The sequence below is a fragment of the Schistocerca cancellata genome, chromosome 2, assembly GCF_023864275.1.
Source record: "Schistocerca cancellata isolate TAMUIC-IGC-003103 chromosome 2, iqSchCanc2.1, whole genome shotgun sequence".
NCBI classification, from domain to species: Eukaryota; Metazoa; Arthropoda; class Insecta; order Orthoptera; family Acrididae; genus Schistocerca; species Schistocerca cancellata.
The window spans coordinates 143,985,915-144,009,809 of record NC_064627.1 but is presented as its reverse complement, the minus strand read 5'-3'; the positions used below and the strand labels follow the sequence as shown (position 1 = coordinate 144,009,809).

At 43.9% G+C, this 23,895-nt stretch overlaps 1 protein-coding gene across 2 annotated transcripts in view; it reads left to right on the top strand.

The window, feature by feature from the left end:
• Positions 1–23,895, top strand: part of LOC126161430 (farnesol dehydrogenase-like) — a 163,869-nt gene that overhangs the window by 50,031 nt on the left and 89,943 nt on the right. Inside the window, exons 5-6 of one of the 2 annotated variants that reach the window (XM_049917231.1) lie at positions 4,679–4,843; positions 14,422–14,556. The exons of the other annotated variant lie outside the window; for it this stretch is intronic. Of the exons in view, the coding sequence (XP_049773188.1) occupies positions 4,679–4,843; positions 14,422–14,463 (207 nt within the window). The 3' untranslated portion in view covers positions 14,464–14,556. Of the gene's footprint in view, positions 1–4,678; positions 4,844–14,421; positions 14,557–23,895 lie in introns of those variants that run through there. 2 annotated transcript variants of the gene reach the window in all.

Sequence of the window (23,895 nt, the reverse complement as noted above, 5' to 3'; positions counted from 1 at the left end):
ACGTGTCGTGAGTCGTGTTTGGATAGCTCAGTTGCTACAGAATCGTTTATTATGCAGAATAGGCATGCTACTTTCCTAGATTATTATTCTTACATCGAAATTGAACACCTTACAATGAGCCAACATTGATACTACAGGATGATATTTGGAAATATGCTGAAAATCATAATTAACGATTAAATACTTCAAATCCAATATTTCGGATAGCAGAGGTTGCCAGTGATCTGTATGTATGAATCCTAGTTGCTTCCTGGGACTTTAGTTATTGTCTTAATTTTAAGATAATATCCAAACGCTTACCAATGCAGAAGGCATTTTTTCCTTCCCATTTTTGTTTTAACATTTTCTTTCTCTCGCAGAACAGCCGAGCAACTTTCCTTCAACTATGAAGTGATAGTCCTTTGTGTACCATAAAATTTTCTGTTTACTACTTTGGACAAAAAAAAACCCCTCAAGAAGACATTTCATTTCTTATATTGCGCAACGGCAGCCTGGCTGATACTGATCTTCAGCCTGACATGGCTGCTTGTCCTGTTCCAGAGGTTGCCCCTCAGTCTGCAAGATCCGGGCAGTCGCAGAGGGTGGGCTTACTGGTAGTTGGGAGCTCCAACGTCAGGCGCATAATGGGGCCCCTTAGGGATATGGCAGCAAGGGAGGGGAAGAAAACCAAAGTGCACTCCGTGTGCATACCGGGGGGAGTCATTCCAGATGTGGAAAGGGTCCTTCCGGATGCCATGAAGGGTACAGGGTGCACCCATCTGCAGGTGGTCGCTCATGTCGGCACCAATGATGTGTGTCGCTATGGATCGGAGGAAATCCTCTCTGGCTTCCGGCGGCTATCTGATTTGGTGAAGACTGCCAGTCTCGCTAGCGGGATGAAAGCAGAGCTCACCATCTGCAGCATCGTCGACAGGACTGACTGCGGACCTTTGGTACAGAGCCGAGTGGAGGGTCTGAATCAGAGGTTGAGACGGTTCTGCGACCATGTGGGCTGCAGAGTCCTCGACTTGCGCCATAGGGTGGTGGGGTTTCGGGTTCCGCTGGATAGGTCAGGAGTCCACTACACGCAACAAGCGGCTACACGGGTAGCAGGGGTTGTGTGGCGTGGGCTGGGCGGTTTTTTAGGTTAGATGGCCTCGGGCAAGTGCAGAAAGGGCAACAGCCTCAACGGGTGCGGGGCAAAGTCAGGACATGCGGGGACCAAGCAGCAATCGGTATTGTAATTGTAAACTGTCGAAGCTGCGTTGGTAAAGTACCGGAACTTCAAGCGCTGATAGAAAGCACCGAAGCTGAAATCGTTATAGGTACAGAAAGCTGGCTGAAGCCAGAGATAAATTCTGCCGAAATTTTTACAAAGGCACAGACGGTGTTTAGAAAGGATAGATTGCATGCAACCGGTGGTGGAGTGTTCGTCGCTGTTAGTAGTAGTTTATCCTGTAGTGAAGTAGAAGTGGATAGTTCCTGTGAATTATTATGGGTGGAGGTTACACTCAACAACCGAGCTAGGTTAATAATTGGCTCCTTTTACCGACCCCCCGACTCAGCAGCATTAGTGGCAGAACAACTGAGAGAAAATTTGGAATACATTTCACATAAATTTTCTCAGCATGTTATGGTCTTAGGTGGAGATTTCAATTTACCAGATATAGACTGGGACACTCAGATGTTTAGGACGGGTGGTAGGGACAGAGCATCGAGTGACATTATACTGAGTGCACTATCCGAAAATTACCTCGAGCAATTAAACAGAGAACCGACTCGTGGAGATAACATCTTGGACCTACTGATAACAAACAGACCCGAACTTTTCGACTCTGTAAGTGCAGAACAGGGAATCAGTGATCATAAGGCCGTTGCAGCATCCCTGAATATGGAAGTTAATAGGAATATAAAAAAAGGGAGGAAGGTTTATCTGTTTAGCAAGAGTAATAGAAGGCAGATTTCAGACTACCTAACAGATCAAAACGAAAATTTCTGTTCCGACACTGACAATGTTGAGTGTTTATGGAAAAAGTTCAAGGCAATCGTAAAATGCGTTTTAGACAGGTACGTGCCGAGCAAAACTGTGAGGGACGGGAAAAACCCACCGTGGTACAACAACAAAGTTAGGAAACTACTGCGAAAGCAAAGAGAGCTTCACTCCAAGTTTAAACGCAACCAAAACCTCTCAGACAAACAGAAGCTAAACGATGTCAAAGTTAGCGTAAGGAGGGCTATGCGTGAAGCATTCAGTGAATTCGAAAGTAAAATACTAGGTACCGACTTGACAGAAAATCCTAGGAAGTTCTGGTCTTACGTTAAATCAGTAAGTGGCTCGAAACATCATGTCCAGACACTCCGGGATGATGATGGCATTGAAACAGAGGATGACAAGCGTAAAGCTGAAATACTAAACACCTTTTTCCAAAGCTGTTTCACAGAGGAAGACCGCACTGCAGTTCCTTCTCTAAATCCTCGCACCAACGAAAAAATGGCTGACATTGAAATAAGTGTCCAAGGAATAGAAAAGCAACTGGAATCACTCAACAGAGGAAAGTCCACTGGACCTGACGGGATACCAATTCGATTCTACACAGAGTACGCGAAAGAACTTGCCCCCCTTCTAACAGCCGTGTACCGCAAGTCTCTAGAGGAACAGAAGGTTCCAAATGATTGGAAAAGAGCACAGGTAGTCCCAGTCTTCAAGAAGGGTCGTCGAGCAGATTCGCAAAACTATAGAGCTATCTCTCTGACGTCGATCTGTTGTAGAATTTTAGAACATGTCTTTTGCTCGAGTATCATGTCGTTTTTGGAAACTCAGAATCTACTATGTAGGAATCAACATGGATTCCGGAAACAGCGATCGTGTGAAACCCAACTCGCTTTATTTGTTCATGAGACCCAGAAAATATTAGATACAGGCTCCCAGGTAGATGCCATTTTCCTTGACTTCCGGAAGGCGTTCGATACAGTTCCGCACTGTCGCCTGATAAACAAAGTAAGAGCCTACGGAATATCAGACCAGCTGTGTGGCTGGATTGAAGAGTTTTTAGCAAACAGAACACAGCATGTTGTTCTCAATGGAGAGACATCTACAGACGTTAAAGTAACCTCTGGCGTGCCACAGGGGAGTGTTATGGGACCATTGCTTTTCACAATATATATAAATGACCTAGTAGATAGTGTCGGAAGTTCCATGCGGCTTTTCGCGGATGATGCTGTAGTATACAGAGAAGTTGCAGCATTAGAAAATTGTAGCGAAATGCAGGAAGATCTGCAGCGGATAGGCACTTGGTGCAGGGAGTGGCAACTGACCCTTAACATAGACAAATGTAATGTATTGCGAATACATAGAAAGAAGGATCCTTTATTGTATGATTATATGATAGCGGAACAAACACTGGTAGCAGTTACTTCTGTAAAATATCTGGGAGTATGCGTGCGGAACGATTTGAAGTGGAATGATCATATAAAATTAATTGTTGGTAAGGCGGGTACCAGGTTGAGATTCATTGGGAGAGTCCTTAGAAAATGTAGTCCATCAACAAAGGAGGTGGCTTACAAAACACTCGTTCGACCTATACTTGAGTATTGCTCATCAGTGTGGGATCCGTACCAGATCGGGTTGACGGAGGAGATAGAGAAGATCCAAAGGAGAGCGGCGCGTTTCGTCACAGGGTTATTTGGTAACCGTGATAGCGTTACGGAGATGTTTAACAAACTCAAGTGGCAGACCCTGCAAGAGAGGCGCTCTGCATCGCGGTGTAGCTTGCTCGCCAGGTTTCGAGAGGGTGCGTTTCTGGATGAGGTATCGAATATATTGCTTCCCCCTACTTATACCTCCCGAGGAGATCACGAATGTAAAATTAGAGAGATTAGAGCGCGCACAGAGGCTTTCAGACAGTCGTTCTTCCCGCGAACCATACGCGACTGGAACAGGAAAGGGAGATAATGACAGTGGCATGTAAAGTGCCCTCCGCCACACACCGTTGGGTGGCTTGCGGAGTATAAATGTAGATGTAGATGTAGAAATGATATGTACTTTGTTCATTCCATTCTCATTACTAACTGGAGCAAATGTTTATTTTCCCTTCCTCATCAATGATATTCCATTGTTTCCCATTGTAAAAAAAGTTATAGAGCACTTGCCCGCAAACGGCAAAGGTCCCGCGTTCGAGTCTCGGTCCGGCACACGGTTTTAATCTGCCAGGAAGTTTCATATCAGCGCACACTCTGCTGCAGAGTGAAAATCTCAGTCTGGAATCATCCCCCAGGCTGTGGCTAAGCCATGTCTCCACAATATCCTTTCTTCCAGGAGTGCTAGTTCTTCAAGGTTCGCAGAAGAGCTTCTGTGAGGTTTAGAAGGTGGGAGACGAGGTACTGGCAGAGTTAAAGCTGTGAGGAGGGGTCGTGAGTCGTGCTTAGGTAGCTGAGTTGGTAGAGCACTAGACCGCGAAATGTAAAGGTCGGGAGTTCGAGTCTCGCTCCGGCACACAGTTTTAATCTACCAGGAAGTTTCACTAGTAATGATTATCTATAATTCGAAGGGTCAATGTGTTTGTATATAACGTCGTGTGTGTATGTTGTGTGTCCATGTGTGTGTGTGAGAGAGAGAGAAGGGAAAGACAGAGACTTTGGATTTTCAAAATTTGATTTCTGTGACTATACTTTTACTTTAGTGCAATCTGTCTTCTTGCAGGAGATTTCTCCAGGACCAGTACGATCTCAGGGACTACCAAACATGGCAGCTGCTCCTCCAGAGTTACTTGAATTTTTCGCCAAACTGAATAACACACCTTTCCTGGAAACAGAAGACATAGCAGAAGCCGTTGTCTACATGCTGTCGCAGCACCCTCGCGTTCAGGTGTGTTACATGCAGTACCGAATCGGCAGAGTGCAAATGTGTATTCATATGTTGTAGATTGGTAGAATTACTCTAAAATAGTCCATTGCACGTATCCTTTCCTAGTAATCTTGGAAATAAGATGATTATATGGTGACTACCTGGTATTAAGTAACCTAATAGTTTAAAACCAGGCACTTGTATGGTTTTGCATAAAAACTGTCATGTGTTTATGGTGCGGGGCCAAGAAACGTTGTGGGAGAGTTGTTTGTAGCGGTTTCAGGTAGTCCGCATCACGTACTTACCAGTAGACCCATCACTTTGCTTCGGCTTCTCCGAAGCAACGGACTGAGTCGGTAGCAAATTCCATAAAATCAAACATATTAACACTCCACCATGCACTGTGTGGACGTAATATTAACTGAAGGCATCTAGGAGACACGGTTCATCACATACGTGGGCGTCACATACATCTACCTCTACATAAATATTATCTGCGTTCCTGCATATTCATGATAAAATTAACAACAAAAGTATGGTTTTTGAATAAACGCATATTCACACTGACAATATGTAGGTCAGACTAACAAAGTTATTGTCAGCCAGTTACTTGAAGAAGAGCAGCCACAACAAGAACAAAATTCTATCACGTACATCTATATCTACATAAATATTATCTGCGTTCCTACATATTCATGATAAAATTAACAACAAAAGTATGGTTTTTGAATAAACGCATATTCACACTGACAATATGTAGGTCAGACTAACAAAGTTATTGTCAGCCAGTTACTTGAAGAAGAGCAGCCACAACAAGAACAAAATTCTATCACGTACATCTATATCTACATAAATATTATCTGCGTTCCTACATATTCATGATAAAATTAACAACAAAAGTATGGTTTTTGAATAAACGCATATTCACACTGACAATATGTAGGTCAGACTAACAAAGTTATTGTCAGCCAGTTACTTGAAGAACAGCTGCCACAAGAACAAAATATTGTTCGACAAGTCTTGTGTTTTGTTCGCCGTCGCCGTATTGGTCTCATACCTCGGGTGCTTGTTGAGACGGGCAATTGGGGATGGCAGTTGAGGCCTCTAATTTAACTGTTGTGACTCGTTTCTGTTGATCATGTTGTTTCTCTGTGTGACGTGTTTACGCAACACACTGTCTGGTGCTAGACACCAAAGCCCGCACAGAAATGATACAGCTGGTCCCGTGAAGAGAATTTCAAACAGTCCATTACAGGACAGCGAGTGAACACACCTAGTACGGAATCACACTGTTGTTGCTGTCACAATGATAAAGACTGTTTGGTCCTCACCCAGTTACATTACTGAACAGCGTTTGGTATTCTTGATGTTTCAAATATACGTCGCCTGATCAAAAGTATCTGAATACCTATTAATGGACATTAATATGTAGTGTGCCCGTCCTTCTGCTTTGTGAGGCCTAGAACTCTGCTAGGTACACATTCATTGAGTTGTCTAAGTGTCTGTGAAGTAATGACAGCCGTTTCTTCCCAAAGAGTCGAAATCAGAGAAGCTAGACTCTGGGGTCTGCAGGGAAGTCGACGTCCTGAGTCATCGCAAAGTTTTTCCACTGGGTTCAGATGTGGACTCTGGAACGGCTACTCCATTAGGGGACCATATTTGTCCAGAAATCACTTCCTCATTCAGATACTATTTCATGGCAGTGTGTTGTCGGACTGATGCAGACAATCATAATCTCTGAACTGTTCATCTACTGTTGTCGGTACACAACGCTGTAAACTGCATTGATATCCTTCCACATTCAGCGTTTTCTTAAACGCAATTAGGGGACAACACACTACCCGGGAAAAACACCCCATACACTGTAACACTGCCTCGTCCATACGTCCACTACACGGGATAGCAGGTAAATGATATGCCCGCTAAACCCTCTGAGCAGAACACGTAACAGGATTGTGGAAAGGGCCAAGGGTTGAGGTCAGATTCTGCCTCTAATTGTCATTTATTGAAATTTAATAACCTTTACAACCAAAACGGCACATAGCCGAATCTTTACCGAATGGAACTCTTTCACGTCTGAAGGCCTCCAACAATAAATCTTAACAAGATAAAAATCCAATTAAGACAGCAATAAAATAATTCAAAAAACAACATACGCAAAGTGCAATATTAAAGGCTGAGGGCCACAACTAAATTCCAAAATTTTTTAATATATTACCATAGACCTTTAAAGGCACAAGGCCAACAAGAAATCTTGAAAAAATCAAGACTCAATTAAGATAGCAATAAAATAATTTAAAACCCAAAAAGTAACATATGCCAGGTGCAGCACAAATGGCTGAGGGTCACAATTAAATTTCAAAACTTCAGGATATATTACCACAGACTCTTAAAGGCAGAAGGCCAGCATCCTTAACACCAAGAAATCTTAAAATCCAATTAAGACAGCAATAAAATAATTTAAAGAAGCAACATATTCTAGGTGCAATACTAATGGCTGAGGGCCACAATTAAACTTCAAAATTTTTAAAATATATTACCATAATCTTTAAAGGCAGAAGGCCGCAGTGTTTAAGCTTGAAAGATAAATTTAAAAATTAATTTTGTAAAATTTTAAGAAAACAAAACAAATAACCATAAGCCTAAAACTTAAAATAGCTAACAACAGATAATTAAACACCGGTGGCACTCAGAAAGCCTCCAGGGAGGTCGGTCTGCCATCGTTCACTTAGGTGAGACAGGTGGTGAGCCCAACTATACTTGATCCGTCGGAACCCAACAAGGGGACAGCCGCCGACAGACCGACACAACTACTTGCTTTCCGTCAATTAGTACATGAGAACTCAAAACGGCAATCTTACAAACGTGATGATCCACAATGGAGTACGTATTAGCTGCCAAAACTACACACCATGTTGGACAGCGACAACAGGTGAGGAAAGGACGCTGCCTGAAATTACGTTAGTGACCAGGGCAGGTAACCGGAACACTGACGGCCACTAGGCAGAAAATCCCGCTGGTACACTTGAATTTGAAACACGCTAATAGTTAACTTCGCTCAAAAGAACAGTGCCTGAATTTATGTCAGTGCCCAGGGCAGGTAACCAGAACACTAACGGCCACAAGACAGAAAATTCCACTGGTGCACTCAAATCGTAGTCGACCAAAATAGTCAATTGCACCGCATGGCGGCTAAATCGCAGCAGTAGAACCACTCGGTGTTCCTCACCGGAAACCCTCCGCAATAGCAAACCACCGAAGCGAACCACCACCACATGAATGGACGTGGCTTGGGTAGTTGAAACCACTACTCAACTTTGACGTCCTGGATCGGCGAACCACGAAGCCCGTAGCGATCGGACAGCTCCACACACGCCCCGACACTGCGCAGGGGCTGCCAGCGGCCCCAGCCGACTGCACCGCGCGCAGATAACTTCCCTCGTCCGCAACAGCCGACCGACTGACTCCAGGCCCCCTTGCCGGAAACTATATGCGCCAAGCCAAAGATGGTACACGGCGCAAATATCGATACGCATCACTGCTGCCACATGTAGAAGAACAAGAACCACGACGTAACTGCCATAGGGGCAGGAAACCAAACACAGACAGACAGCGAAGTTCACGAAAACGCGTAGTTGGGAGAGAGCAAGGCTCAGTAAAGTTCACCATACATTCGGCAAATCGAAACCCTTCCATTGGATTGCCATACGGTATATCGTGATTCACCACGACTAATTATTCGTCCATTTTTAGTTCAAACAACAGATCGTTTCTTATTGTAAATACCGTTACATTTGGTGAGCATGAATTTTTGTGGACCACTTTTGTGTCAATTATTACAGGTAGCTTGTCATCTGCAACTAAACGATATAATGAGAAAGGATTTTTTTTCGAGAGTAAACCTAGCTTCTAGAGTGTAATTTAGTTTTTCGCGATGTTTTCGTGCCTATTTTCATATTTACTTACGTTTTCGTGTGGCAAGCACTTCCATTCTCCGCATCATGCTGAGACGTTGTGATGCATGCGTAGCTGTAACAAGTATTTTCCACAAATAACGTAGTAAAACGCTTTTCACTACACCAGAACACAGTGTGATTGTGGTTTGTTATGTGTCCCAGCCCAGTCAGTGTTCATTTGTTCACCAGAGTTCGGCGCCAAATTTGAATTTTATTTGCATTTTATCTTTGTGTGTGTGTGTGTGTGTGTGTGTGTGTGTGTATGTGCGCATCTGTGTGTGTGTTTCCTGTGTGCTTCTTAGCTGTGTATGTTGGCTATTATATATTATATGGTATTCCTATTTGTGTGTAAATGGTGCGTCTTTGCAGATTTTAGTGTATTTATTTTCCGTGTGTATCTGTGTGTGTGTGTCTGTATGTGTGTGTGTGTGTGTGTGTGTAGACATTATCTGTTTGTGATGTTTTTATTTGTAAAGTTCCTTTAATGCGTTAAATAGTGTGCCCTTGCAGAGTGTAGTGTATTCGTTTAAGACCTGATTTGCTTCCGCTATTGCCTTCTGTATATGGAAGTTTTCCTCAATGGTCAGTTGGCTGTATAGGCTGTGGCTGGGTTTTAGTATTCTTAATTCTGTTTCTATTGTGGCTGGGTGGTGGTTGTTGGCTTATAAGGCGGCCAGAAAATGTGCTATGGGAGCTGTTGCTTTTTAAGTCTACATACACACCCACCCACCCACACACACACACACACACACACACACACACACACACAAAGATAAAATGCAAATAAAATTCAAATTTGGCGCCGAACTCTGGTGAACAAATGAACACTGACTGGGCTGGGACACATAACAAACCACAATCACACTGTGTTCTGGTGTAGTGAAAAGCGTTTTACTACGTTATTTGTGGAAAATACTTGTTATAGCTACGCATGCATCACAACGTCTCAGCATGATGCGGAGAATGGAAGTGCTTCCCACACGAAAACATAAGTAAATACGAAAATAGGCGCGAAAACATCACGAAAAACTAAATTACACTCTAGAAGATAGTTCAGCAAAAAAAACTTTCTCATCAACATCATTCGGTTGCAGATGACAAGCTACCTGTAATAATTAACACAAAAGTGGTCCACAAATTGGGTACTGAGAAAAATGGTGTTTTGCATAACTGGCGGACCTCAAATCCAAAAAAGGAACAAGAGAACTTGCGATGGCAGGTGACAGGAATCCAAAAATAATGTGTTCATTAAACTTTAAAATTATTACAGTACTTTATTTCTAAAAAAAATTATAAATATAACCTAACTTGAGGTGCTGCTAGTGCCTCCAACAAGCAATTACTGTTCACTATTACTGCTCTCAGAACCCAGGCTAAGTACCGTCTTTCTAATAGTACTGATGTTCTCGAAGTCTGGGATCGAACTGGTGGGCGACCAGTGATGGGCAACTGGTTAAACGAGCGTTGACAGGAGGCGCTGAACTCTGTCTTACTGGAGGTGTGGCGCTGTCCGCTCTTTCCATTGGTTGGCCTGTCAGCGCCTTCTTGATGACTTATCGTGGCGCTGGGTTGGTCAGTGTGCTGTCGATGCTTTAGGGCTGCACACTAGTTGCAGCTTCCTACAGTTCTCACTTACTACACGCTACGCATCTCAATGCATGGTTCAGTCAGACTACCTACAAATGTTAACAGACAGGTCATGTGACGAGAGCTGCAGGTCGAAACTTTACAGCCAGATTCTGTTCTTATTTTCGACCTGCATATGCACACTAACGAAGGTCCAGTTCGGAACCGCGGGACTGCTACGGTCGCAGGTTCGAATCCTGCCTCGGGCATGGATGTGTGTGATGTCCTTAGGTTAGTTAGGTTTAATTAGTTCTAAGTTCTGGGCGACTGATGACGCCAGAAGTTAAGTCGCATAGTGTTCAGAGCCATTTGAACCAAGGTCCAGTTCCTAACAGCTCAAACTGCACAAACATGTCTCTCAAGTAGAATCATGAAAAATTTTTCTCGGTAGTCGATTGGAGTGACACTCACTGGGTCGAAATACAAGTCCACCCCTTTACAGAGCACACGAGTCCCTTTCGAGCGCTATAGACGACGTAGAATTGTGACCAGGTGGTGATGTGATCTCCCACGGTGAGGGTAAGTCAAGGCAGTGAAGTGGCGTGTATGTACCAGTCAGCTGTATAGAATGAGTGCAGCAAGATGGGTCGACGTGAAGGAGGCAGAACGGCAGAAATGAGCCACCGTATTTGGACGAGCCGAGAACCACACCCAGGACGAAGTTACCCGTGCCGTTGGTGTATCAGTGAGGATTGTCTGTCGTATACACGAGGAGTGGTACCACCAGCAACCTTGTAACAAGGAGTTTGAGCAGCAGTCGTAAAAAAGTCTAACTAGCAGGGACTAGATACCAGTGTCACGTCTTGTCAATGACAGTCAGTTTCGAACTCGACAGGAATTTCTACTGACTGAGTACAGCTCCACTTACATTTCCGTGCCAACATTCTGAATAGACTTGCATGTAATATACACTCATGTTCACAAAAAATAGAACACCTTGAACGACTAGAGATATGTCGTTCATATTCACAGGACTTGTACATTTTAGTCACCTCACTTCAGCATCCCTAGTAGGCACAAGGTCCACCAGGGGCCCTGATAAGTTGTTCCATGCGTGATGGCATAGACGGGTACAAGGCGCGAATGGTGTCATGTGGTATAGCCATCCATGCTGCACTCACTTGGTTCCAAAGTTCGTCTGTGATGGTTGGCATTGGGTCACAGAGCTTCACGCATTTCGCCCTATCCCACACACATTCGATTGGCGACAAGTCTGGTGATCTGGCGGGTCAGGGCAGAAAGCTGACATCCTGTGACACAAAGAAGACACATCTTCGCGCAGCAACGTGTGGTCGTGAAAAAGGGTGTCTGGACTGCTGTGCAGAAACGGTACGGGTTCGGGTCGCAGGATGTCATTCACGTAGGTCACACGGGTCACGGTGCCCTGACACGCACAAACTATGATTAGCCGACAGCACCTGTTGTGGATTGGCAAGACAGCCAATCCACTATGAGGAAGCCGAAAGGCACGCGTTTAAGCTCACGCAGTCTGGCGTGAGGTCTGGAACAGGACAAGTAAATGAGACTAGCAAAACGTACGTAGCTGCTGGAATACTTAACTTTAATCCATAATTGGTGAACTGGTAATGGCGGCTTGCTAGGTCGTAGCAAATGACGTAGCTGAAGGCTATGCTAACTATCGTCTCGGCAAATGAGAGCGTAATTTGTCAGTGAACCACCGCTAGCAAAGTTGGCTGTACAACTGGGGCGAGTGCTAGGAAGTGTCTCTAGACCTGCCGTGTGGCGGCGCTCGGTCTGCAATCACTGATAGTGGCGACACGCGGGTCCGACGTATACTAACGGACCGCGGCCGATTTAAAGGCTACCACCTAGCAAGTGTGGTGTCTGGCGGTGACACCACAGCACCACACACCAGAAGGCTTTGAGTTGGCGCTGTATGTCTTGTGCGAATGCAGCTTCCCCTGTCTGCAGCGAACCAAAATTTGGACATCATTTTCAAACAAACACAACCTGGATTCATCCGAAAACACTATCAGATGCCATTTCTGTGGCCAGGACTTCGTTCCACACACCATTGCACATTAGTCCAAGGCAGGCGGAGAAGTGGACGGCACGCACGTAACCCATGCCTTAATAAACGGTTACTGACTGTCAGCCCTGATAGTGTACGGTCTGTTACACTATTCCATTGTTGCGCCAGAGTCGAGGAGAACGCAGATATGTCCTGCAATGCAATTCGGATGAGGTGTCCATCTTCTTGGGGGAGGGGGGGGGGGGGGGGGCTCTGCATGGTGCGACCTGACCCAACTCGGCGTGTCTACGGGCTTTTGTGAATCATTCACCTTCACACACCCATTGCACTGCCGAAACACTTCGTCCCACTCGAGCAGCAGTTTCCAGGATGGACGCATCACATTCTCTCATGGCAATAATGCATCTTCTTTCAAACTCACTGATTTGAGAGTACGTGTCGCGCATACGTCTGCGAGGCATCCTGCACGTATGCTCAAGTCACACTGATCCATTACCTACGGTTTACAGCGACAACGAGAGCCGCAGACACATTTTACCGGTAGGTGGTGTTGTGCTGCGATATCGATGTTGACCTTGAACACATGGGCCGACACGGTTCAAATTCTAATCATTTCTACAGAACATACTAATGTACATATCTGATGAATATGAACGTCCTGCCTCTAGTCGTTCAAGGTGTTCTGTCTGTTCCGAGCCGGCCGGTGTGGCCAAGCGGTTCTAGGCGCTACACTCTGGAACCGAGCGAACGCTACGGTCGCAGGTTCGAATCCTGCCTCGGGCATGTATGTGTGTGTGATGTCCTTAGGTTAGTTAGGTTTAAGTACTTCCCAGTTCTAGGGGACTGATGACCTTAAGTCCATAGTGGTTGGTTGGTTGTTTCGGGGAAGGAGACCAGACAGCGAGGTCATCGGTCTCGTCGGATTTGGGAAGGACGGGGAAGAAGTCGGCCGTGCCCTTTGAAAGGAACCATCCCGGCATTTGCCTGAAGCGATTTAGGGAAATCACGGAAAACCTAAATCAAGATGGCCGGACGCGGTATTGAACCGTTGTCCTCCCGAATGCGAGTCCAGTGTCTAACCAAGTCCATAGTGCTCAGAGCCATTTGAACCATTTGTCTGTTCCGAACATTAGTGTACCCTTGCAGTCAGTTACCTCAGAAAAGGACAGTCTCACAGTGTCACGTACATTTGCAAGTCTTTGACGGGCGAAACATGAGAGCAATTTGGTCGTAACTCATAGGATGTCTATAGTCTAATCCAGTGAGTCACTGCGTTGCCTCTTTTCAAATGATGCAACGCACTGAGTGCACCGGCAGACGAATGAGTCGTGTAACCCAAGTTTACGGAGGGTGGGGTCCACTGCGCACATCATTACCTGTCGGAAAAACAGAAATTTATTTCACTGTGCTTTGAATTACGGAACCGCTGATCGTTACAGCGGTGTTCGTAAGTAGTCCCAGTTTGAGCAGGGAAGATAAACGTCCATCAAATGGAAAATTTTGGTGTACCAAAAAGAGACAGACACCACGCACAGGGTATGCTAAAAGTCGTCTATTCAATAGAAAGACCTGGCAGCTGGTTTCTCATCACTCCAGTGGTCGGAGGTACCACTCAAGTATTTGTCTTTCCTGTATAGCTGCAGTGGGCTCCCAAACTTCTTTGGCACACACCCTGAATCCTACAGCATTACCGCTTATCACTAACTCTTGTTCAAACAATGACTTATGTGGAACCTAAATAGTTTTCTATGGACGAAGGGCTAATACGGTCGTGAGCTACGGGGTACCCCTTACTACCAGGAATATCTGCAGTAAGAAATTGTTTTTGAGGCGGATTCCACTGATAAAGGAATGAATGGAATCTGAACGAAGTTATTTTAAAAAGTTGGGGTTATATTGCAAAATGTTTCTACTCGTGTCTTAATTATATTCACATCTAATGTTACTGGGAGAGAGGCGTTCCCTCTTCCCATCTATCTTATAATTGCAAGCTCTTACCAATAATGTCTCAATTCTTGTTGCAGGTGCACGATATAATTGTGATGCCAACTGGCCAACCGTTCTAAGGTAAAGTGAGATCCCGTATCCCTCTGCCAACGATTGTGTCGCGTTCAGTATTTCTATTAGAGACGTATTGATGAGTGATCAGTAATGCTGTGGTACAGCTGTGTAATAGGAAATGTTTTATGGAATAAACAGTTTCTTGTTAAATTGTATATCTGTGTATTATTTTTTATAACTAGCATATTTTTCGATGAAACACTCAGAATGACTGTACGACCCACCAGGGTAGCCGAGAGCGCTAATGCGCTGCCTCCTGGACTCGGGTAGGCGCGCCGTCCCCGGATCGAATCCGCCCGGCGGATTAACGACCAGGGCCGGTGTGCCGGACAGCCTGGATGTGGTTTTTAGGCGGTTTTCCACATCCCACTAGGTGAACACCGGGCTGGTCCCCACGTCCCGCCTCGCAGGCATATGAAACACGTTCGCACTATTTCATGGATTACACTAGATGCAGACAGCTGGGCTACACTCATTCCATCCCGGGAGGTATGGGGTGGTGGCAGGTAGAGCATCCAGCCTCTCCTTAACATTCACCATTCCAAATCCTATTTAACCATGCCGACCCTGCGCAACGATGCGGGGCAAGGCGCTTGCAAAAGAAATAAAGAAAGACTCAGAATGACAGTACGTTTCAAAACGTTCGTTAATAGTGTGCAATTTTGAATCTCAAAGTTGGTAACGTATTTCATTGAACTTTATTTCTAGGAAAGACGACGAAATTAATCGACGAATTCCAAGCATCTTTTATGACATATTACACTTCCATTCTCTCTGTGGCAAAGCTAGAAAGATGGCTGACAGCTGATTCACCAGCAGTCCCAAAAAGGTTATTATCCAGTGACTTATAAGACGAGAGATCACTAACCCAGCTGGTTCCATATCCTGGTGTCATGCTTGGATCACAACCATGACAGTAGAGCAACGCCTTGAAAGTGATATTTCCGCCAATCACATTACTCAGTGTCACGCACGAACCGTTCCCCATTGCCAGACGCCACAACAGTTTTTCAGTTCACTTCCAGATCCTTTTTCGGCATTCTTCCTTGATGTGTTTGGGTCCTGAATCGTGTATCAGTCCATTTTATTTTGTATTTGAGCGCACATGATAACCACACCAAACACACACACACGCACACATACACACACACACACACACACACACACACACACACAGAGAGAGAGAGAGAGAGAGAGAGAGAGAGAGAGAGAGACAACAATGCTAACGGAATACAAATGTTACGTAACAACACTAACCAAACACTATTGGGTACTTCCACACAAGATGCAGTTCATCATGAAAGATACAGTTATTTACAGGAATTAGTTGACCTGTGTGAGGGGATGCTCTCTCCAGCGACCTGACAAGGCCTCACTACTTGCATGCAACGACGCGTCGTTGCTGTTATACGAGGTGCATTCAAGTTCTAAGGCCTCCGATTTTTTTCTAATTAACTACTCACCCGAAATCGATGAAACTGGCGTTACTTCTCGACGTAATCTCCCTGCAGATGTTTTGATCACTGGAAAATCGCTGAGGCAATAGCAGCACAGCTGGCGAATGTGCGGCCACGGAGAGTGTCTTTCATTGTTGGAAAAAGCCAAAAGTCACTAGGAGCCAGGTCAGGTGAGTAGGGAGCATGAGGAATCACCTCAAAATTGTTATCACGAAGAAACTGTTGCGTAACGTTAGCTCGTTGTGCGGGTGCGTTGTCTTGGTGAATCAGCACACGCGCAGCTCTTCCCGGACGTTTTTGTTGCAGTGCAGGAAGGAATTTGTTCTTCAAAACATTTTCGTAGGATGCACCTGTTACCGTAGTGCCCTTTGGAACGCAATGGGTAAGGATTACGCCCTCGCTGTCCCAGAACATGGACACCATCATTTTTTCAGCACTGGCGGTTACCCGAAATTTTTTTGGTGGCGGTGAATCTGTGTGCTTCCATTGAGCTGACTGGCGCTTTGTTTCTGGATTGAAAAATGGCATCCACGTCTCATCCATTGTCACAACTGACGAAAAGAAAGTCCCATTCATGCTGTCGTTGCGCGTCAACATTGCTTGGCAACATGCCACACGGGCAGCCATGTGGTCGTCCGTCAGCATTCATGGCACCCACCTGGATGACACTTTTCGCATTTTCAGGTCGTCATGCAAGATTGTGTGCACAGAACCCACAGAAATGCCCACTCTGGAGGCGATCTGTTCAACAGTCATTCGGCGATCCCCCAAAACAATTCTCTCCACTTTCTCGATCATGTCGTCAGACCGGCTCGTGCGAGCCCGAGGTTGTTTCGGTTTGTTGTCACACGATGTTCTGCCTTCATTAAACTGTCGCACCCACGAATGCACTTTCGACACATCCATAACTCCATCACCACATGTCTCCTTCAATCGTTGATGAATTTCAATTGGTTTCACACCACGCAAATTCAGAAAACGAATGATTGCACGCTGTTCAAGTAAGGAAAACGTCGCCATTTTATTTAAAACAGTTCTCATTCTCGCCGCTGGCGGTAAAATTCCATCTGCCGTACGGTGCTGCCATCTATGGGACGTATTGATAATGAACGCGGCGTCATTTTAAAACAATGTGCATGTTTCTATCTCTTTCCAGTCCAGAGAAAAAATATCGGAGGACTTAGAACTTGAATGCACCTCGTACGTGCCAAAGCTGGGCATACCGACTATCAGGCAGGTTCTGGTTGATCAATGTATTATGGCGTGCCGACCACTGCATGGACGCATCGGGGCCTGGAAATACGAAAAATATGATTGATATGATTGCACAAAATATCGCAGAATAACACGCGAACAAAATGAAGAGCGATGAAACTGCCGGTAAAAGAAACTCAGTAGACGAGTCCCAAAAAGTCCACAGAAGTTTATCGGCGATACTGATAATACACGTGTAAGGAACCCCGTAAGGTACATACGGAAGTGGAAAAGCATGTGAAGATACCAACAAGCGTTAACGAAAGCAAATAACAACTGAAAAACAGTGTAAATAACTATTTTGAATAAGCACAAAACAAATGTGATTACCAATCCATGACCAATGAAATCACACAGACCACAACAGTACTTTATTCAAAACAGACAGGAAAAGCAACGAAGAAGCTGAGAATGCAAATCTCAACTCCAGTTTAGATAATGAAAAAATATAAAAGAGAAAAGAAAGACAATGAAATCACACTAGTATCTCTGTTTCATCACAAAGAATTCCAGGAACTGCATAAAAAGGCTGGGGAGCAAAACATTGTATTCTGAGCAGATGACCCATCACACACACCAAATGAAGCCGAACTTCGGGAGAAGAATAGTAAGTAATGATGATCTGTCGCAGAATGACATATACAATGTGAAAACATATGTAACAGAAAGAAGCGCTAAACTTACTGCAGCAACGCAGAAAAATTCCATTACCACTGAGGGAAAGAAAGACGGAAAATACTGACAAATACGAAACTAAGTGCAAAATATGATCCATGTATATACGCAGACGTGTAGAACAAGAACAAAGATGGCAGTCCTAAAATTCTGCAGAAACCTTGTTTCAATTAATTTTTAAAATTCTTTAACACTCACATGAAGATCACCTGAGCACAAAAGACATTTTAGTTTAACAGCCTAGAAACAGTAAAAGTGCTAAACGAAATTTATTCTTACGCTAGACGATTCAGTTAACTTCTAGAGTTTATAGTCTTAAAGTGTTTAAGTCAACTGCACTAAAGTTATAACAAAAAGTTGAGAGAACCCAGCTCTACAAGAGAACGTTAATGGTCCACTTTCTTTCCCTTTAATTTGTTTTCCACTTTACGGGTTATTTATCTTAGTAGGACGGAAAAAAACGTGATAATTTATTTCCCGTGAAGAATGAAGCTGTATGTCTACGAAGAAGAACTATAATTTTATCACGATATATTACATTTAATTTACTTCACCAAGATGTATCCCGTTTCTTTGTTATTCCCGTTTCTAAAAGGGAGCAGCCAATTGAAAGTAAAAAGCACTGACAATACATGACGGGTTTCTTTTTAGGACATATAGTGGATAAGTTCACCGATGAAAGCATAACTGGAGTGTACTTGTAGCTCTGAAGGAAGACATTCGTTTCCGTCGGTTTGCTTCGGTGGTGCAAATCTGGGTACCACCATTGTTCCGTAGGCAACCGCAAATACCTTTACATGAAGGCATCGAACGTCTTGTCTCACTGTTTTAATACTTATGGTGATTGCATTTGAAATAATAAACAGTTTACTTGCTTTTTCTTCTGTCTGCCTCGTTACATTTGCCCCTTGTAAACACACCAGCCATCGCAACACCCCCTCCCCCTTTCCCATACAGTATGCTCTGTTCATCAGATTGCAGGCCTGTTTCATTTCCTATCTTACACAACCGTAATGAAAATAGCAGATCGTGTTTAAGTTTGGCACGGCGGTACTTATCAGATCAGTCGAAAATTCAATACCTAATGTTGTGCGTTCAACTCTGCACCATAGGAAATTCTAGCCCAATGTCGTGTGCCGAAGTAATGCGAAGAGAGTAGATCGATAAATCTGTAATAATCACTGTTTATTTGGTGTGTATTCAATTAGACATATACGTCAGTGGTTACTGCAATAGATTCTCTCATAACGTACACAGCGATTATTGAAAAAAGAGAAAACGAAGTAATTAAACTTTGAAACACAAAATATCAAGATGAAAATTATTATGAACATAGAAAATAAAGTTTATGAGGAAGTATTGCATTTCGCAAGACAAAACAGGCAAGAAAGTGGGTAGTTAAAGGTCATGGATTTTTAGCAGCAACTATCAGTTCATTTGTCAGGTTCGATTAGGTAAACAAGCCACTGTTCTCTTTACATGTCCATCTTTCATATTTTCCAAAGCATTTCAATTATTGAGAGTGCTAATAATTCCTTGAGAATTTCCAAAATCATTGGGGGCTGTAGCAATCACACTATCAAACTTAGCCGGCCGCGGTGGTCTAGTGCAGTCGCTCAGTCCGGAACTGAGCGACTGCTACGGTCGCAGGTTCGAATCCTGCCTCGGGCATGGATGTGTGTGATGTCCTTAGGTTAGTTAGGTTTAAGTAGTTCTAAGTTGTAGGGGACTGATGACCACAGATGTTAAGTCCCATAGTGCTCAGAGCCATTTGAAACATTTGAACTATCAAACTTTGCGGGAAAACATCATCAAGACTCTCACGATAATTGCAAGAATAGACAAATACGAGAGCTTATGCACAGTCAACCTAACAGCTTCTACATGCAAGTTACTGACAGAAATTAGGTGCAGAAGGACTGAAATAATACGGAGAAGCTCTTAGATGATGATAAGTTTGGCTGTCGGATAGATAAAGACATTAGGGGGGGGGGGCATTCCGACGTTGTGCTTGATAAAGGAAGCCGGAGCCTAAAAGGGTTCGAAAATTTAAAATGGCGTGAGATGTTCGAAATTCTAAAAGAAACAGTTGTAAGCTATAGGCAAAGACGGGTTATACGCATACATACTAGAACTAAGAGAGAAAAATAATAGTGGAAGGCCAACAACAAAGTGCTCGAATTACAAAGGATATGAGACAAATATGTATTCTTTGGCCCCTTTAGTCTATATATTGATCATGAAATGACGGCTAAGGGATGGTTCAAGATTGCAAGTTACTGGAGGCGGAGGATATAAAAAAGCTAAGGAATATTTGTCGCGAAAAAAAATTCAAGTGGTAGGGAACATTGGCCATAACTGGAGAAAGAAATTTCTGAGAAAGTACTTTTTGTAGTACTAGTATGTCGAAATTTGACCAACTGAGACAGTGGACTTGATCCGTGATAACAAATGTCATCCATCTTAAAGTGAGCACTCTATGTAAAACTGAAATTTTATCCTCAGAACTGATCCACGGCAAATGCTGCGTTGTAGCTACGAGTATTCTTGAAATAATTTTTGATTTCTCTTGAAGTGAGACCTTGATAAAGTGAGTTGAAAAATAAATTTTATGTTAACGGCGGCAGATTAGCTTATGACAACATAGTGTGTATTTCGTTGTATTGTGTAAAGCAACCTCAGATGTGAATTTCAAAACATGGACCGTAAATTCTGAAACGTTCCCATTGGAAAATTATGAATTACTTTGCTGGGAAACCCTTTACGTTATTTGATTTTCAAACAGCTGAGCAAAACTGAACGTACTCAGACACTTCTCTATTTACTTATTCTGATCATCACTAAACTGACACACAATATTTTTAGCGCAACGCAATCTGACTTTCAATAACCTCTACAAAAGAATGGCCCTGACTAACAATAACCTGTAAGTTTCATGAATCACTTACCTCACAAAAATCTTCGTTACTCGAACTACTGCAATACAGCGAGCGCCACTACTGCCAGCTAAATAAAAGATTCAAACTACTGAAGGCACTAACTACTGATAGGCATAGTTAGCAAATGAAAGATTTTGATAGAGAACAAACAATGTATTTACCTTAATAGTGTTCAAAAGTCATAATATATATAGCAGTTCATGACATCCACTCTTACAAATTTACTCTCTCTGATGGACACACGTCCAGATCATCCGCTATCAAAACTCCGCCATCTCACTCTCCACATCCACCACTGCTGGCGGCTCACCTCCGACTGCGCAACGCTACGTGCTGTTAACAGCCAACTGCCCAACACTACAATAGCGACTATTCCAAGCCGGCCGGAGTGGCCGTGCGGCTCTAGGCGCTACAGTCTGGAGCTGAGCGACCGCTACGGTCGCAGGTTCGAATCCTGCCTCGGGCATGGATGTGTGTGATGTCCTTAGGTTAGTTAGGTTTAATTAGTTCTAAGTTCTAGGTGACTGTTGAGCTCAGAAGTTAAGTCGCATAGTGCTCAGAGCCATTTTTGACTATTCCAACAATGCCACCCAGCCACAGACTGCACACAGCACAGCCAGTGATTTTCATACATAGCGCTACGTGGCGTTACCAATATAAAAACCTAAACAGCCTACTTACAATTCATGATATCGCAATTATAGTTCCCAAAATTATTTGGAACTAAGTTCTGTGCACATTTAAATATATCTTTCAAAACAACAATAGGATTATCATTATCAGTGTCTAAATTATTCCTGTTCCCTTTTCTACGCAAAAATTATGTCTCTCTAGCTCTTCGGCTTTCAGGAGAAGCCTAAAACAAATATCGTTTCAGTATGATAATGAAAGGCGCAACAATTCAAAATGAAGAAACTAAAAATTGGGAGGACTTCACATTTTATGATGACAGCGACGAACGAACATAGTTAATTCTGTTTACTCATAGACGAAAAAAGATAGGGAAATAATTGGCCAGGTGCTAGTAGGACTCGCGCACTGACGGTTTCATACAAACTTAATTACATACATAGACAGTTAATACATTCCGCGAATCGACGGTATTCACGATACAAGAATTACCAGAATGTTTTAATTTCAGGTCTGAAGTCTGATAACAAATGATAAATGACGTAATTTTTTCTTGTAATATAATTACAAACTAACAATATCGGATTTTTGCCTTTACTTGTACTGTGAAACCTTGCTTCTTGAAAAAGAACCTCAACCGACGGACAGCCAAGCAAACAGACGGATAAAAAAAATGAGAAAAATATTTTTTCGTGTTATATAATTTTGAATTAAGATATTTCGGAATTTTTCCTTTACTTGAATGTGAAAGCTTGCTTCTTGCTTCTACCTGAGTTTCTCCTGGAGTACACAATTTTCAAACAACTTACAGGAATTCAGCCAGGTAATATTTACAGTGACCGCCGATATCTTGGCGGGAGTATCCCCTGCCATTTTCAAGGCACAAACTGCAACGGACAGGCGATGTACAAGCAAATTTAAAACCTCGGTTCCTAGAGCAATTTCCCGCATCTCGTGGTCGTGCGGTAGCGTTCTCGCTTCCCACGCCCAGGTTCCCGGGTTCGATTCCCGGCGGGGTCAGGGATTTTCTCTGCCTCGTGATGGCTGGGTGTTGTGTGCTGTCCTTAGGTTAGTTAGATTTAAGTAGTTCTAAGTTCTAGGGTACTGATGACCATAGATGTTAAGTCCCATAGAGCTCCGAGCCATTTGAACCATTTTGAACCTAGAGCAATTTCAGGAAGGACAGCTCTGTCGCCAGTCTGCTTTCCGCAGTCGTGCGGCGCGGACGTCTGTTTACGTCCCTACCGCGGTGCTTAGCGCGTACGCGATTGTTTACTTCGTGTTAGCCTTCGCTAGTGCTTGCGCTTTCTTACTAGAATGGCTCTTTCGTAGCGACAATCTACTATCAAGATCAGCTTTAATAATGATTTTGCACGACCGAAGGCATTTGAAACAGAACGATTTATACGTGAAGAAATGAAAGTTGAACCACAAGATATGATTGCCATCCACTTCTCTATCACAAGCAGTGTGGTCTACGTGAAATTGATCAACGACACGGTGTGTAGCAGGATCGTACGCGACCATAAAGATGGACTTAAATTTAAACATTCAGACGGCCATGTCGGTATGGTAGCAATTGATCGTACGGGACTTGCATTGAGAACTGTAAGAGTATTTGAAATACCATTTGAGGTTCCGGCTGAGATGCTGGTTAACGCGCTACGACCCTACGGACGGGTACTTAGTAACATAGCAGAAAAATGGACAAACTTTACCACATACCCGGTACTTAATGGTGTGCGACAAATACGCATAGAGCTATCAAAACATGTGCCGTCTTATCTCACAATTGGAGGCTGCAGAGCAGTAGTCATTTACGACGGTCAGCCGAAAACTTGCTCAGCTTGTGGTCAGGAAGGCCATGTTCGACCAGCGTGTCTCCAACGAGGAATTGCACATATACTGACAGGTGAATCTGTAGCAACACCTGTGGCGACGTCCCTCCTTCTCACATATGCAAATGTGTTCCGGAAGGACGCCCCACCGAACAGTGACAGCGCCCAATAGCTGGACAAGCCAGTCGAAAAACCAACGACGGCGGATCACAACACGAGCATGGTGACGCCGGCGACGCTCCCCACCGACCAACACCGACCGATACCACCAGTACAGAGATAGGGTGAACAAATGGACATCAACAATCGAACAGGGCCAACGTCTGCCTTCGTGTCCGACTGCAGTGATGACAAAGACACTCACCTACATTCGGATACGGAAATGCACACGCGTAAGCAACTGTCTCGGAAACGGCGCAAGAAACGACGTCTAACCCTGTTGGACGACTCCTTAATACGTATGCAGGTCGACGATCGAGACACGACCGAGGAAGACGGCCACCTCACATAGGGTTCCGAGACTCCTCATCCAGAACACCATCGTCTCGACAAAACATACGTCAAGAGCGACTTGAAGAACTTGACAACTCCCAAATATTAGAAGAGGAGCCAGAGAGACAACAGAAGCGGGGTGTTATCAAGAC